Here is an 18,081-nt window from a genome sequence, read left to right on the forward strand (position 1 = left end):
AACGATAAAGATACCAGCTCGATAAAATTCTCGGATCGAACGTAAGAAATCGCATTAAAAAAAAAAAAAGGTAAAAACGGAAGCGTTCCTCTCGTGCTTCCGGTTCTTCTTCGAGCACGATTCTATCTCGAGCGGACCAGCGCGCGTAACGTCGGAATGTGATCAAGTCACTAATGGATAAAGCTTCCCGCTTCCTCTAATCGTACAAAAACTCATGTCACAAGCTCGTTTTGGCCTGCAATTGCGACGTGGCAGTATTTATCAGTAAGTAGACAGTGTAGTACGATATGATACAGAAGAGCAAGTGTAACCGGAAGTCATCTCTTCGGTCGTGAATCGTGCGTCGAGAGGCCATGCGAATCCAACGTTTATCGCGGAGGAACCAGTACACGCGTACACTTTTCCAAATACAGTAAATCATCGATAAGTGTTCGAAGAAGTTTCGACATTGACAAGAAAAGATCCCTAGATGTATCGTTAATTTTCTAACGAGGTTTAGCACAGCGATAGAGCTTGGAATTCTGAAGCCAATGATGTTTATATCAACCGTATACGGCCATTAGTTTACGAAATATTTAATATACAATACCGAGGTGCCTTCAAACACTCATCGATGATTCACTGTACCTTCGATTTTACCGAATGTACGTCGAAACGACGCAATAAATCGATTCTTCGATCGATCCCCTTCGGCCAGTCCGTCTCGACGACGCGATTCGTCGATCGAACGGAAACGACGCTCACACGCATCCACACTCGACACACACTCGCACACAGAACTATAGCGCATCCGTTGTCAAATGAAACCGAAGATACCACGATTAGGCGAGACGTGTTTCGTATGATAGTTTATGGCCTGAATATCGACGGCGTTGGACTGAACTAGACGCGGGACACATTTACACCTGCCTTTCAGCTAAGAACCATCAGCAATAAAACGGACACGATCCTCGTATTACGAACTCCATACTTGTGTCTCGATGTCGCGCGATTCACGCAAAATCTCATGCACGTACAGTGAGAATCAAAAGTGAGCATACACTTTGAAAGTATCGGTTTCATTCATATTTATTACTCTGAATTTAGAATCTAATATTTTGCATAGATGCTTTATTAGATGGTGATCTGGTAACTGTGAAGGAGGGCTTAAATGATTAAACGTGTTTTACAGCAAACAATTTTTAACCACCTTTGCTGCATATTTTGGGTCACGATATCACTAAAGGACCCACGAATGCACTTGCAACTGAATTTGATTTTAACAAATTTAAACATCCAAATTTGTCCATAGTGACTGACCCACACCAGAGGTCGCAATGCTGCCCCAAACTATAAGAGTACAATTCACCATGTTCAACGATATTTACAAAACTTTGAAGTTATACCTTCGAATATCTTTTTCTCGGACTTTTTGGCATTCATTCCGAAAATGTTAAGAAAATCATATCCAACTGTATTACTGATATAATCTTACTTCGCAGGGTCTATACTCAGTTTCGACTCTCACTGTTTATTATATACTTATGTTCCTTGGTTAACGGGAAAACGGGAAATTGAACAACCATAGAAAAACGCCACCCCTCTCTCCATCGGCCGATATTGTAATCGAAGAAAGTTCCCCGAAATCTCTAGCTCTGCGCCTCCACACGTTCGTTCCTCGTTAAGTTTCTCTAAATTACATTGGTACGGTTGATTAAATCATTTGGTACGATCGATGGCGTCCCCGAAAAACTCGCAAAACTCCGCCACGCGATCCTCATCAGCTAATGTCTTTTTTTTTTAATCATCTTCGTCCTCTCACGAGGCCGAACTACCTCTTAGTCCTGCGTCGACGCGATAACAATCTCGAATCAGTAGAATCCTCAACACGTTTTATCGAACACCTCGCTCCGTACACGCGGCTGATCGTGATTAGACGCTGAGACCGCGTTAAATCGTACGTGTTTCGGTTAAGCTTCGACCGTTTAAAAGCCCGACTTGTCCGTTTGGCTCTTGTCCGATCGAGAAACGCCATCCTTGGAGATCCGCCCCAAGAGCCTCGGACCCGTTGCCCCGCTTTTTCGTTCAGGATCGTCCCCGATCGGTCGATTCTCTCGACCGTTTCTCTCGTAGCAAGGGAACACATTTCGAACTTTTCTCTTTTTCTTTTAGAGGGTAGAAGGAAGGTGGGGGGGGTTGAAACCCTCGAACACAGTTCGCGCAGCGTCGTCTCGGTGAATACGGATCTCTGGTTGGGATCCGGGACTAGTCCAGTTCTCGGAGGATCAGACGACCACCCTGTAGATCGTACATGACGATCATTCGAGAGTTCAAGTCTGATTCCCACATACACACACACACATACACGCAGCCGGACCTTTCCTAGACGAGCACGATCGGAGACGGTCCCGAATTAAATTCCTAGGTGCATCTATGACAGACTCTAGGGTGTAGGTCCTTAAAGCAGCCACTTGGCCACTAGGATCATGATCAGATGCGGTGCCAGACTGATCACAGACGCGGCTCCCCTCACCCTCACGTCGCTGTCCTTTAGGAGCACCTCGTCGATCACGTGGATGATACCGTTGGTGCACTCCACGTCCGGACGGAACACCTGGATCCACTTGCCGCCCCAACCGATCTCGTAACCTGCAAAAGAGGAACAGTGGACACGATCAGTGTGGATCGAGAAGCTGTTGCGATGTGGATCATCCGAACGACCGATGGACGAGGACGTAACGAAGCGATTTTTGCGATGTTGCCAGCGACAGACGGGTTACCGGTGTGTGAGCGGTTATTTGTCGAGCATGGGAGCCAGATGGCGCTAGTTAGAAGGTTCGAGTAATGTTCTTTGTCTACGGTACGCAATGACGCAAAATGCATATGGCGATATAGTCGAATGATTTTCGATCGAATGAGATGTTATCCGGTTTTGCCTCGAGTTTTATTGTCCCTCGACGTTGGATTCGTCGATATAGGTGAGAGAAATTGAACGTTCTATGAAATGATTTATGGAATTTGCGTCTATTATGGGTAAATTTAACGTATCGTTGAGTGATGGAGGAATTCGGTAAAGCTGCGTCTACACTATGTAGCAGAACAGTGTTATATAAGAAATTGTTGTATAACTTTGTTGTACAGCATGTTTTTATAACTTTTATAAAGTTACATCTTTTGGATAATTCTGTAACAAATTTGTTTACCATTTCGCATTTCAGTATTAATAATGGTGTAATACTTGATGGGTAACATACAACTACTTGCTATAATAACATGGAAAATGTTATGTTACATCATGTTGTATAAAATTTTTCTTTCTGTTTTTCTAACAAGTATTATAACTTTGCTATATAACTTGTTATACTATATAGTGTAGACACGGCTTAAGAAGGAAATATTAGTGAAATTCTTTTATGAATACTGGTGACTTCAGCAAGATTCTTCGAAGTATATACATATTAAGCTGCATCATATGGATAACTGACAGTCAATGTAATATTTTTAATTATAATTAATCACGATAGCGTATAGTTCGATCGTATCAATATTCTATTCACCGCAATACAGTGTCCTCGTTTCGTTCTACACAGACCGCAATTCCACATGGTGCAACCTAACAGTTACATAAAAGCCTGTAAAATATGACTGAGAAGAAAGCAGCATATATTAATCGTATCTTAATTACACGTAACAAGATAAAGCATATAATTAGAAAGGGCGAACAGAAAGAGAAGAAGAGACGCGTGTATAAAGGGAATAAGTGGTTAAACAAAGTGCAAACAAGGTAATCGTACGAAATAAAGCCCATTCGTTACACTCCCAATTCGTGTTACCCCTTTTCCAGATATACAATTCAGGCACACAGCGCGGGTATAATTCCCGTTGTAACTCTTATCTTTTCATTTCCACGTTCTCTTATACCTTAATTACCTTATCACATTTTCATTCATCCCTTTTCTAACCACGAACATCTATTATTTTTATTTCTACCGCGTGCAATCGCCTTTCCCGATTACATTTTAAAAACAGAAAATTTACCGGTACCCGTTCAATGTTCCTTTTATACCGCCAACGTTTTCGTTCGTCTTGCCCCCCTCCCCCTCTGTCACAGTTTTCTTTTCATAGTTTAAAAAATCGACACACTACCGAGGCGTTTGCAAACGGGAAAACGCTTTGGCGATTCGCAATTTGCGGCCGAGCGAATGACCGCATGAGCACGTAGCAATTACCACCGGGGGTAATCAACGAATTTGCATTTAAATGGCGGCCGAAAGGCGCATAATAAATCGTCTTGCGGCACCGGACCATAATTGTGCACGTTCTTCCTGGGTGCTCCGCCTAACCCCGGAGTGTCCGGAAGCCGCGAAATTGCTGCGTCCCCGAGAACCGAACGTTGTTTCAACGAATTTTTTCTCCCCCAGTTTTCATGTACAAACTACCCTCTCGTAATTTCGAAAAGAACGAAAACATTTGGGCAGCGTGGAATTGTTCGCGATTGTTTCAATTATTACTGTAATTCTATTCTTGGAAGAGAAATTTGGTATTTTACACCATGTACGATTTCTATCTGTAAGTACGTCTGTAGATTTTCAAATGCAAGATATTCCCAAATTTTTATTCACACCCCGTATATTAGGTGTACCAATATTCTTGGAAGAGAAATTTGGTATTTTACACCATGTACGATTTCTATCTGTAAGTACGTTTGTAGATTTTCAAATGCAAGATATTCCCAAATTTTTATTCACACCCCGTATATTAGGTGTACCACTAGGTAATCCGATAATTTCTTTTTAAATTCTACATATTCAAATACTCATCTTACTTCAATAATATTCGGTATTTCTTCTCATTACTCTCCGCCATTTTGATTAAACAGAAGATTGGAAAGATCCACTATATTGAAACTAGAGTCAAGTACTTATTGGTACAACAAATACATTGATCTATTATTGAAGCCTTTGTATTAGTGCCTGTTGATGATAAGAGAAAAGAAATTTGACTCTTGATACTCTGGAAACTTTTCTCAACACTGCAATGTAATACAACATTTTTTTTACAAGAAAATGCATGTTACTATTGGACGTTGATACTGCAAGTTGAGGACAATTTACAGACATCTGGTGTTGATTCGATTCGCTCATTTATTCTTGCAAAAGGAGATAGAGCCCAACGTATTTTCACGCAGACGTGTTTTGCATCCATACAGATCCGAAAGTTTTCCCTGTTCCGTCGTATTTTCTCCCAGGAAATGGACATAATACAAATTTACGCGCGTACCGATCTCCCATTTGTTTAGATAACACGATGAATGCCTTGTAGATTACGAGAACCCACAATTTATTGCAACTCCTATACTTTTTTGATTACTTTTTCACAGTTGTTTTCAGTCACCACAGTTACCACGATCGAATCGCGTATTTAACAATAGAACTACCAACGTTGAATGTTATACTAAATTAAACTGTATAATATAGTAATATATAGATAACATATAGTACCATTTAGCATAATATAGTGCAACATAAATATATAATAAATTAAAAGCCAACAAAAATTCCGCCAAAAGCACTATTATAATTTCATTAATCATGAAATATCAAATCTGTCATTTTGACAGGTTTGGTAGCTCTAGTATTAAACGACACTATTCTCGGATTATTTTTTATGATATACAATAAACAATTTTCTGTCATTTCTGATTGATTTGTTAATCTTTCTGTCTTATTAAATATTTTTGCAATCGATAGACCAAGAGAAATATTCAACTTTCTTAAACTCAGGCCTTGCATCCACTAATTTTAAGAAAAGTGACCATTTTTTATGCAATTACAAATAATCACGCAATAGCGTCAGCAGTAACAATGAGGTCTTTGGAAAATTAATTTACAAATATTCACGTTAAGTATACGCAACAAAAATGCGAACCACGAACTCGTATATGTACAATTGTAAGGGGTACATGTACACGAATTGTCTTTTTTGTTTTACCACGAATGATGATCTCAAGATCATCGACGACGACGATGAGCACGACTACTCGCCCGTATTTGTTTCGTGCTTCAGCAGAAGACTAACACAATTCTGTGCTCGTTCCAGCAAGCTCAATCGATTCAGTTAAAGCAGCGATAAGCGATGCGAAAACGTAAAAATACGTCGATCCTTTTCTCGCAAAATTGTAAAAGGATACTACTCACCGTGTGAATTGTTCGTATCATTGAGTGTACGATACACGTCGAAATCTGTAAAACTCAGTCACGTTAATTGTTACTAACAATACGGATGCAAGAGATCCGTTTGCTAATGAAAAGTTAATCTTTGCGTGTCTGGACAACAAATCGTGGACAGAAGACGGGCAGTGAACGGATAATTGAAGAAAGACGAGCTAGTTACGGTGGATTATGAAACATTATAAGATCGAACACAAAAGTAAATCGCCTGAGATGTTTCTGCTATTTACATCAATAAGGGGAGATATTATTCGCGATGAAGGTCCATAAGATAATTGCGATAAATTTCGTTTTATCGAGAATGTACAAACTTAGGTTATCATATATAGAGAAATAACTGTATATTCATTTTTTATGACGAACGATCACAAATCTAATTGATAAAAAAAGCACAGTGAAATTCTCTTTATTAAATTGAAAACAGATATGAAAGGAATCTATTGAAATTTGGAATTAATATTTCGTCATGGTCCTGTCCTTACTGTTTTTTTTTATCGAATCTACGACTTGTTTGTTTGATAGAAATAACAGAAAACTAAATATAATTTAGGAAATACAATTAGGTGTCAATAGTCAAACTGTTTTATGACTTTTATCATACGAATGGTAAATGAATCGAAAAGATCTGTTTGTTTGAAAATAAAAGAAAATTGCCCTTTGTTTCTAGCATATTTTAGTATTTCAAAGTTGCTAGCATATTTTAGTTGCTCCTTCGCTGTAAACAGTACAATAAACTGTACAAATATTGTACAATTACATTCATTGATACCGAATTTGTTAGGTTTCGTTCGAAATAATTAAACGTTCGACTGGTTTCGTCGCAACCAATGAAAGAAAGAAAAAGAGAAGCAACTAAAAAATAAACCAAAGTGTGAGCCGCATCTATTTTATTCCGATCAACGGTTCTCCTTTTCGCTCGGATGCAGATCGACGGAAAAAACCGTCGTTTACGTGCAGAGGCGTATACGTTCCAAGAAGCAACAATCGTGAAGCGAAGCGCGATCTACGTTCTCAGAGTAGAGGAAAGAAAAAAAAAAGAGAAAAGCATTCCTTTTAAGCCTGCATGAAACGCGTGTACTTGATCTGATGTAAACGCAGCTGTAACGAGGAAATGTGAAACGACGCGAACGAGGACACGTGATCAGATGAATTCTCATACAACGACCCCCCACGTAGATTGTTTGAAACTTCGTAGACATTTGCACCAAGCAAACTCTTAAGGATTCTAGATTTCTTCTGTTAAACGAAAGAAACGATTTATGTTTACGTAGAAATTTATTTATTTGAAGCTCTGCTCAGGGATGGGCACCTTTAAATGGATTTGTAATTGAATATTGCAATTTAAATAAAGTTGGACGTATACTCTCCAGTGTGTAAAAGTAAATTTTTGCGTAAAATTAATATCGCAGTATAATGTAAAACAAACCCGACAGCTTCTATTATCTAAAAGTGTGTCTGGCTACGTACGGCTCTTTTCACTGTGGCCATCAACCTGTCAATAATATAAATATGATTCTATTTGACCTCTGTTTCTATAAATGACTTCATATAAATCTGTATTTACTGGAATTTTATACATTGTAAATTTACACTTCCGCAGTCTATTTATTATACCACGATAAATGTTTTGAAGAATTCACAATACTAAAAAGAACCGCAATGGACGCCATTTTTAATTATAAAAATCACGGAAACATATTTAAATTCATTTTAAAACACATTGGAGCACATCCCTGTTTCGAGTTCCCACGTAAACACGTTTCTTTGCCAAGAAGTAATGAATTTTGACGAAGTTGAAGTGTCGAATCATTGTCAAAACAAGGAGCCTTGATAGTTCATCCGATACGTTTATCACCGCCGTGTAAACATCGAATTATTTTACCAAATTTCACCCAAAAGAAATCACACTGGTTTCCCAGGTTGTCCAGCGTTCTCCGCGATTCCTTGTCGATCGAGGATCCACGGAAAACGTATCTAAGTGTGTCTACGCTGGGCGTTGGCGACGCGGTGCGTGATAGTGCGCTGAGTAAACCGTTTTTTCTTTTTTTTTTTCGCAAAAACTGACACATCGTGCGTGCTCTTACAGATGGAAGCACGTGTCGTCGCTCATCGGCGACGTCTAAACACTGAACTGAACTCACCGAATGTTTCTGGATGGATCGCGTTTTCGTCGTACTTGTCATCTAAATCCAACCAAATAGCACCAGGTTTGAGAATGAACAGAGTGTTGTGGGGGAAACAGTGCTCGCGATAGGAGCGTTCAGGCTTGATATAGGTTTTACATCACGTAACAGTAACAAACAATTACTACTGTCGGACAGATTACGTTCAAACTGACAGAATTCGAGACAAACAGACACGTTGGAATGTGTATCTGACAATAATCCGGATATTGCAATAGTGTGCTATATTATTGCAGACATGATTGCCATGGAACTGGGCGGTTCTCGTACTTACTTTCGCTATGCTCCCGGACTCGAAGCTTCAGACTATCCCTGGCCGCTGGAAGGATGATGGTGCCGTTGTGCTTCATCTCCTTCAGCTTGGCCATGGTGAACGCCTCGTTCGCTATCACGAGATGTCGTTCGAGAATTTGTTTTGTCTGGAAACATACCAAAGTTGTCCATGAAATTTGATTTTGCTCCGTAATAGACACCGTTACAGTGAATCCTCGATGAGTGTTCGAAGACTCTTCGGCACTGAATATTAAATATTGCATAAACTAATAAAGATATGCGGTTGTAACAAATATTCTCGGCTTCAGAATTCTAAGCTCCAATTACTGTGCTAAACCTTATTAAAAAATTAACATTACATACGTGGAACTCTCCTTGTCAGCGCCGAGCAGCCTTCGAACACTCGTGGAGGATTTACTGTATTTATTAAGTCTAGCAAGGGAAGGACCCCAAATGTCCCACTTTGATTTTAATGGAGTTATGTAAGATGATAGTATATAGGTTCCTAATGATGTATATGAAATATTAGGTGTAGACTTTCGACAATTTTAAAGATAAAAACAATTAAAGTTGCGCGCCTTTAAGATGTACTACAAATATAAGTTGAACTTACTGAAGTGCAAGATTGTTTGGTTGGCAAATCGGAAATCCTGGGATTGAATCCCGTTCAGTGATATATTTCTGTTCTACTTATATAACTTTGACTTATATTCATAATAGTATGTATATCCTTAATGGTTCGTAGCTTTAATTGTTTACATCTTCAAAAATTATCGAGTGTCGATGGAAAATAAATGGTCTTTTCTTTTGTTCTATTATCCCCCTTCTCATTGCAAAATCTACAGTAGTGCTTCAATTGTTTGTGCAAAACGATAAAAATTATACTTGACGAAATCACAATGATTCATAACACTTTACACATGAATGATGATCGGGCATTTTGACAAAAAGTATATTAAGTCATTACACACGAAAATGGTCAATGTTACCGACAACCATACAATTAACGTTAACTTTAACAAATGAAAATATTACACTTGGCAATGAACTAAAGATTATCAATTCTTCTTTATCGTACTCGGGATTAACAAACAGCCTAACAGACAGATCAACAACCACGATACTCACCTGATAACTGAAGTCAGGCATAAAGAGTTTCTTCGAGGCGGACGGGAAGTTTATCTCCGCCACGTTCCAAGCGTAGTCGCGCGGAGCGAAATAAGTGAAACGCTTCGTCGTATCGTTCAGCTGCTCGTTGAAGTCGCGTCGTTGGCCCAGGAAGTAGGTGGTGCTGCAAGAGGATGAGAAACAGAGTCAATCGTTTGTTAATTCTACACGGAGAAATCGCGTTTCCCTTTACCGTGCGAAAAAAAGCTTCACGAAACAAAAGCACGATCGAGAGCTCCCCTGTACAAACGCGACGAGGATCGAACGATTCCCGACTTCATTCTCGAGAACTTATCCGTTTCAATGGAAGCCTCGCAACAATGAAAGACTAGAGATGCACGGGTTAGCTTTACCTCACCGACAATCATTTCATCGACAATGCTACTCATCGATGTCGACTTCTAGTGCGTATAATGATGTTAGTTTTATTCAACCACGGACAATATGTAATCTCCATTTTTATTTCCTCGGATACAAAAAATAATGACGCAATACCTACTTTCAGTGTCAACAACGCACCCAACATTCCACCAAACACAAGTTTAGGTATTATATCTAAAAAAAAAAAGAAAAACAGGAAAAGGGGTAAAGAAAGGGGAAAACAGGGCACATCGTGTGTGTGTCTTGTGTTTGGTGGGATGTTAGGTGCGTGGTTAACACTGGGGGACTGCGGATCATTATACGCACTAGAAGTCGACATCGATAAATAGATATAGAGTAATTTCTCTATGAGTACGACGTACTTGGATCTACTACGGAGCATTCGTGGCGAAGCGAAAAGGCTTTCAGCCCCTCATAAATTTATTTTTCGCCTGAAGCCGAGCCTCTGCTTAGCTTCCGTTTACTCTGTTTTAATTAAGACTCCCCTATTGATGGGAATAACGCTGTTACTGGTGTCGCATTCATCGAGGAATTACTGTATTCGTTCAAATGATTGTCGACGGGGTAAGGGTAATCCGAGTTGCATAGTGATCGTTGGATATGAAACGCCTAAGAGACTACCAGAAGGCCTCGATTTCGATGGTCTTCCCTTCGAGTGTGCGCGTTCGCGGATCCGTGTTTTCAATGGCTCTGTGCACCAAGATCTCGGAGACCCAGGGTAAAAGATTGGAAAGAACGGTGGGCAAACAAATCGATGATAGGGGATCCCGGTAGGGTATTCGTAAACGCACTTGTGTGACGTACAGGCATCGCCTGGCGCACGCCACCCGGAGAGATACTGGAATGGATGGGCTATGGGCCGGATGTCATGGTGTGGGGTGATGGAATGCTGACATCACCATCCATCCATCCAGTGCATCGAGTAACGATAGCTATCGTATAAAGGGACTAACGGCATCAAAGCCGACACATAACCGTTTCCTAGCCATCCACCCCCCCAGTTGGTCGTTCAATGATCCTCCCCGTCCCCCAATCGTCGACAGCAAGATGGGAACCTTGGCCACGCAACCACCCTGACGTCCGCGACATCGCCCCGTTTAGGGTAACATATTGCCCAACGATAAATGTGGATTGCACGGTATTCCACGGTGGTTCGAACCGAATTCTGAAAGGACATGGATCGTTCTGAAGTCTGCGTTGTTTCTGGGCTTTAGGATACCTTCGTGGCCCCGCTTAGGTGGCACAAACATCTCAATTGAAATTTGACGTTAGGTCCAATGGCAGTTTGTCATGCTGAACGCGTTGGTTATTTTATGGATTTTGTGCTCTTCTTTTGGTTGTCACTGCGCTTTGGGATAAGTAGGATGTGTGCTTTTGGTGGACGAATTGTTTTCAATGATTTGTAATATTGTATGTTTATATAATAATATTTTGATTTTTAACGGATTTATTTTTGAATGTATTTCTGTGTAATCTATCGAAATAAAATTTTTCAAAGCAGAAGCTTTTGGGGGTAAAGCCTGTTCGGGTAGACCTAATGGTACTTTTCAGGGAATGTTTCCGTGTACCACTGAAGAGACTGTTCATTACACATGAACGATCCAGCGAGTTTGATACCTTTCGAATGATTTTTTCCACCCTCGCATTTCATTTGGGTACGATATGATTCCCGTTGAATTTTTCATCGGTTGAAAACTGTTTTGATAAGCTTCGCGCATTAAAATGCGAATCGCGTGAATGTTTAGTTATGGAAACCGTTATTTAACGGGGTTTTATCGTCGCAGAAGTTTATTTGCCGGTTATTGGGACATCGTTTAATTGGATTTTCCATTATCGATGCGCCCGTAATTGAAATAACGTGAGGTGAATTAAATCACGACGGATCTACTGTACGATACTCCGTATCTCCACACGAATACGAGCTCTTACGAATTTGCAAAAATAATGTTACGATAATGAAGCGTATCTGGATGTGTATTAAGTGCACTTTTTTCAAAAATCACATTTTATATGTTTCCTATATCAAATAATTCACTCTCTCCGGTGGTAAAAATTATTTCGTTCTAAGTCGTCTAGTTTTTAATTTAGGTATATAATAGTCTAAAAATGGTGTTAAGTTCATATTTTTAAAACGGTGTAAAATTCATCACATAGGAGAATTAATGCAAAGTTCACCACTTCTACATATAGAGACTTAAATCCATTCAATAGTTCGAAGGTAGCAATTGTTTCCCGTTCAATTCGCACCTTTGATTTGCTGTCCTCTAATGTTTGAAAAGTGTGACTTAATACACTCTGGCTCTGGGGTCCAGATATGTATACACCTTTGAATGCCAATATCAAGGTTCTAGAATGTTTTGAGTCTGGTTTTTGATTACTAGAATCTGTTATCACAAAAATCGAAACATTTAGGTCGTTTTTGTCTGGAGCCAATTAGACTAGTCTTGAGGCTCATGATGAGGTATTTTGTTTCATTTATTCGACGTATCTATTTATTTTGCATGTCTTAAATCACGGCACATTAAGTTGAACAAAGCGACAATATCGATACGAAATCGAGAAGAACGCTGTTTGGTGCGAATTTAATAGATCGACGTGTAGCCGGTGGAGCCATCCAATTCCCGGCGTAAGATTCCCTGTTTATAGTTTCTCCGTCGGGCGGAGCACGTTCACGGTAATTGGAATGAGGATTTGTTGCGTTATTTTAATTAAATTCGCGACAGAGAAAGGGGATTGAGCCGGGCATTCGAAACAAATTTCTTTCTTTCAGACGCCTCGACAGTGAAACAAACTGGGCATTAAAAACTCGACAAATAAAACGTAATGCCCTCTCAAAACAGAATATTATTAACGAAGTATTTAAAAAGTTTTTAATTACTTCGTAAAATTCTATAAAGTCATATCGTCTCATAAGTTTTGTAGAAAGAATCATTCAAGTTATTCTCATCTTTTCTAGGTATATAAATGCAATTATATACAGAAAGTTTCCCGTAAATAGGATAAGAAGTAACTTTAGTATTTTTAAATATTTTTTCTTAGAACGAATCATGACAAAACCAACGACTCTAAATGTTACAAAAAGAAACAGAATTAACGATTGTTTCTGTGATAAACCCCCTGATATACGACCACGTTGCACAACTTCCGTAACCTGTGATTCTTTTTCTAGCATATTTACATTCATTAGATTTTTCATGTTACGTTTTAATAAAAAATATTTACAAAATGCTATAGTTACTTCTTATCCCACATAAGAAGTTTTCCACTTCGTACGCATTCTAATAAAATAATTTGAAAACTGCTGTGTAGTTTCATTTAACAAAACAAAACGTGACATCTAGATCTCCGAAAAAAATGCTGATGAAGAAACTTTGCTTTACGAAAATTATGCACAGTTAAATATAGTTCAACTGTTATCTAACAAAATTTCTCGTAAAGTTTCAGGGATGTCTTAAAATTTCGTGGCGACATTTACATAAGACACCCTGTATATTTTGTAAGAAGAATATCAATGTTTCTTTCAATTCACAGAAGTGCTTCTAAAGACGCTCGGTGGCGTCATTGGTACGATGAAACATTAAACTCATAAATAGTGCAATAGCGGCTTTACTCACTTGAGCATGGGATCAGTCCTAAGTTTATCCAACACGGTAGTGTACGGAACACCGAGAACTCTGTCGATGATATGAATGATTCCGTTTGTGGCAGCGATATTTGCGGTTACCACCGTGGCGTTCACACCGCCACCTTCAACGGTCACTGTCTGATTTCCGCTTGGCCCCTGGACCACGTTGAAGTACAGCTTCTTCCTGTCCGCCGCCGTTTGCACCTACAAGAAACCGATAAATTTTTAAGAAGAACATTAACGAGACCACGTGACACGTTTGAAAAACGCGTCACTTCTGTTCCGCACACCGAAACAGCGACAGAGTGTATACAGAAGAAAAGATTTGGTTCTTCGAATAACTCGCTTTTCAATGAAAAAAATTTTACGATTAACTTTACTTTTATAGGATGTCCAAACAAGTGATAATTAGGAGAAATTAGTATCTTAGAAAGGTAAGTCAGTTAAACTTACTGAATTGTTTATCTGTATTTTTTGATGATAGACAGATAAAAATAAATTGGTATCTTGGACCTATTGATTCGTATAAACATTTAGGTTTCAATATTCTGTTTCCTGTTTAATTGATTTTTATTCCCAGAAGAACTCGACGTTCAACATTTTGAATGCCACGTCACCTAAATATACAGCGTAACCCCAAATAATTTTATTCGAAGAACTGTTGAAAGTCAGCCTCGTGCAAACAAGACAGTCGTACATATCTAACTGCGAGTTACAATGCCAGTAAAACGAGAGAGAGAGAGAGATAAGTTAGAAGTTGTGTGCGGTCCCCTGCTCGAAACTTTCTCGTAAAGTTGTAAGAACAGGAAGGCAGGGAACGTCGCTAAACAGTTAGCAATAAGTTCCCTTCGTTATGCGCACATCTATGCGTACTTAAGGAAGCACGGCAAGAAAGGATGTTGTAATAATCATCTGCAAAGTGGATCCGCATTTTGCCTTTCTTACTTGTTGTACGCGTGAACATTCATTGATAATTGTGATATATTCTTAATAAGTTTCGAAAGTATAAATTATGCAAGATATTTGTAGGTTGCAGATATTGATAATTCTGTTGAAACTGGTCCAAGTATATTAACAAATAAACTATGTGGCATAACTATAAAAGGACCCTAAAATTTGTAATACTTATGTATTGTTTTTAAAATAAAAACTGTAATTAAGAAATCATATCAACGAAAATTACCAAAAATCTTTAACCTAGTATTAACAAGAATTTCTCTCCATTCGTAACTGTAATTCGGAAATATCGTTCGAAGCTCAAAGTTTGTTTTTTCATCGTGTGCCAACATTTTTGAAGAAAGTCTAATGAGAGCGGAAGCGACGACAAAAAAGAAGAGTCGAAGAGGGAGCGATAGCAGAGAAAAAGAGAGAGGTAAAGAGCTAGGGAAAGAGCTTAAAGGTAGTGATTCCTTTTCCGGTTGATCCCCCTCTCATGAATTTTCCGACTTGCACTCCGCACCACTTCCGGCTACTTTTCTGATCTTGAGTTGCTGCTGCATTCGTAGATAGATGCACCATCCCGGGGCCGCCGGCTTCAAAGAGCAGATCGAATAAATTCCATGAAAATCCACGCCCCTTACAAAGAATTCACCTGTAAGCCTCTTTCTCGTGGAAATCACTACCTTTGCTTTTCATTCTGCTGGATCATGTGCTCTTTACCTTTCTCATATTGCGTTTCGTTCGATCCGCCCCCCTCCCTTTACTCCTCTTTCTTCGTTATGGCACGTATTTCGTTCCCCATTACATTCTGTCTCGTTTTGTAACGATACATGCTTCTGAATTTAACGACTTCGATCGTTACCAGCTATTACATTTCAATTTCCACGAAGAAGACATAGAAATCTTTCAATCCTTTTCGCTATACGTCATTTTCGAACGATAATCACAATCCCTTCCAATCAATTAAACAAACCAAGTTCTTGTTACTTGTACTAGCAAAAAAAACATAACTGGACAACCAAAAAGCATTCTTTCCGACGAACTTTTAACACGTTGACTGCCACAGTGAAAAAGGCCGTACGTAGCCAGACACACTTTATTTCGTTTTTTAAGTCATAAATTGTCGAAAATATATGAGTTTAGTTAATAAAGGCTGTATGTCTTGTTTTAAATTATACTGTGATATTAATTTCATGCAAACATTTTATAACAGTGTTTAAATAGTCCAGACACTTTTCAATGTACGTGTCACCCATATTTCGGTGACGTGACAGTCAAAGTGTTAATTTTGGAAATTTTAATGTTATTTCGTATTATTTGTACAAACACCGAGACTACATCGATTAAGGGATCGTGAAAACTGTTTCCGAGTGTTTTCAGTGAAACATCATTTCGAATAATTGTATACTCCCTTTTTATTTTATTTTTTCAGACAGAATCAAGCACCCATTTGTCGTCAATGAATGGCGGCGGTCCCGTCAGAATTGCGTTTCGGTGACGTCGAATGAATTAATTACTAAAACGCTCGTTCGTCTCGCGGGAGGAGAAACGGAAAAAAACGAAAAACGAAGTCGCGTTATCTCGTATGGAACTGAGTGTCGTGCGCCCGCGTTACGGGACTTCGGTGTTTCTCTTCCGTGGTTGTTTTATCGTCTCATTGGGAGCCTGGGAGCAGCGCGTCATAAAGTACGGGGAGAGGCATAAAACATATCCTCGCGATAAATTCACGAGGAAGCGCACGAGCAAGCACTGCTTAATGCAAATCGGTCGACACTCGGAATAAAAACTGTCCCCGCATATTTCGGCCGGCCACTGACTCTGTCATACGTGGAGAACGATTAAAAACTGGAATAAAACTGCGCTGGACATTCTGTTTATCGGCTTATAGGACCGCACGGGTAAGTGGCGGGCATTTGCGGGCTTCTGTGAAGGCGACGCGAGGTAGGAACTTCTCGCACATTTTAATCTAAACTAGTGTATAGATTAATAATCATTTATGTTTCTTTTTATTCGAAACAGATAGAAGCAATTTGATCTTGTGAGTTTGGCGGGTGCTGAGTTGCCCATCACTGGCTTATAGCCTTGTAGGTACTTCAATAATGAATCCATTCTCCATATTTTTACCGATCAATCACTAATGGTGCCTGCAGCCATCTTTATACTTCAAATAAATTTTCTTTTCTTCTAATACAATTGAATTATAATTTAACTTTTAAAGTAAGAAGTGCAAAGGGAGTAATTCCTGATCACCTAAATCATATATCTGTCCCTCGCTATGAGCTATCGAATCTCACGTGTAAATTTCAAAGTAGTTAATAATTATTTAGTACTTTTTTGGAAAATAACCTTCATCAGGAATTGGGTCCGTGACGGTACCATTTTCAAAAATACAACGGCACAAATAAACAGAACTGAAAAAGACTTTTCGTATTCCGACCGCCATATTAGAAATAATCTTAAATCCACGCATATCGTGTTTAAAAGTGAAGGTCATTTACAATTCTTTTTACTTGCATTTCAAAAGCATGTGTAAATTCTGTTAATGTTACACTCGGTTTATTGTATTTTCATTGGTCCAACATGCTCGCATGGAATTTCATTCTCTAAACAATCATTAGCACATCGCCACCCGACGACGTTACTTCCGATTAGAACAATTTACTCATTGTTTACAGCGATTAATAGTCGCGTCCCGAATGGCAAATGAAGGTGGCCGAGTCAATATTAGAACGAGCGTGCGTACACGATGCTGTTAATAAACATTCCGCACATTACCGGTCAATGTTGTTTAATAACCGGCAATTAGCATGGCCGATTTTAGTGCGTCCAGCTTTTATCATAATCCATTCGTAAATTAATTCATGCTTCTGGTTCTGCAGAGCTCTGCTTCTTCGTTTATCCACCGATAGCCGAATCTGCGATTCTAATTTCGTTAAACACATTAGTGTCGGACGAAATTAACAGAACGAGATTTGTGCGCGCTCAAGCATCGACGATTCAACGTTGGGAATTTTAATCAAGACACCCTGGTGTCTAGTGCAGAGGGAAATGAATGTTATCTGATTATTCATTGAACTAGTTTCTGATAATGAAAAACACGGTATGTCCGAAAGATAACAGGATTGACAATGTATTAATACAAACACTGATCATATTTCGAAATATCGTTCATTTTATTCAATGTATGTTCTTGCGGTATTAATATAACGCTTGGATACGGTCAACCAATTTATGGATAGATTTCTGAAGATCTATTTCCGGAACATTTTGTCTTCCCTTTTGTGGGTGAAGTTGTACTACAAAT

The 18,081-nt window shown here is 39.1% G+C and overlaps 1 protein-coding gene across 1 annotated transcript in view; it reads right to left on the reverse strand.

Moving 5' to 3' along the window:
* Positions 1 to 2,437: 2,437 nt before the first annotated feature.
* The window catches only part of LOC107187466 (fasciclin-1), a 198,059-nt gene continuing 182,415 nt past the window's right edge, over positions 2,438 to 18,081 (reverse strand). The window contains exons 12-16 of the mRNA XM_015575571.1: positions 13,828 to 14,042; positions 9,794 to 9,956; positions 8,667 to 8,811; positions 8,351 to 8,392; positions 2,438 to 2,628 (exon numbers count right to left, since the gene is read on the reverse strand). Coding sequence (XP_015431057.1) covers positions 2,438 to 2,628; positions 8,351 to 8,392; positions 8,667 to 8,811; positions 9,794 to 9,956; positions 13,828 to 14,042 — 756 coding nt within the window. The remainder of the gene's footprint in view (positions 2,629 to 8,350; positions 8,393 to 8,666; positions 8,812 to 9,793; positions 9,957 to 13,827; positions 14,043 to 18,081) is intronic.

The sequence above is a fragment of the Dufourea novaeangliae genome, unplaced genomic scaffold (assembly GCF_001272555.1).
Source record: "Dufourea novaeangliae isolate 0120121106 unplaced genomic scaffold, ASM127255v1 scaffold89, whole genome shotgun sequence".
In the NCBI taxonomy this organism is placed as follows: Eukaryota; Metazoa; Arthropoda; class Insecta; order Hymenoptera; family Halictidae; genus Dufourea; species Dufourea novaeangliae.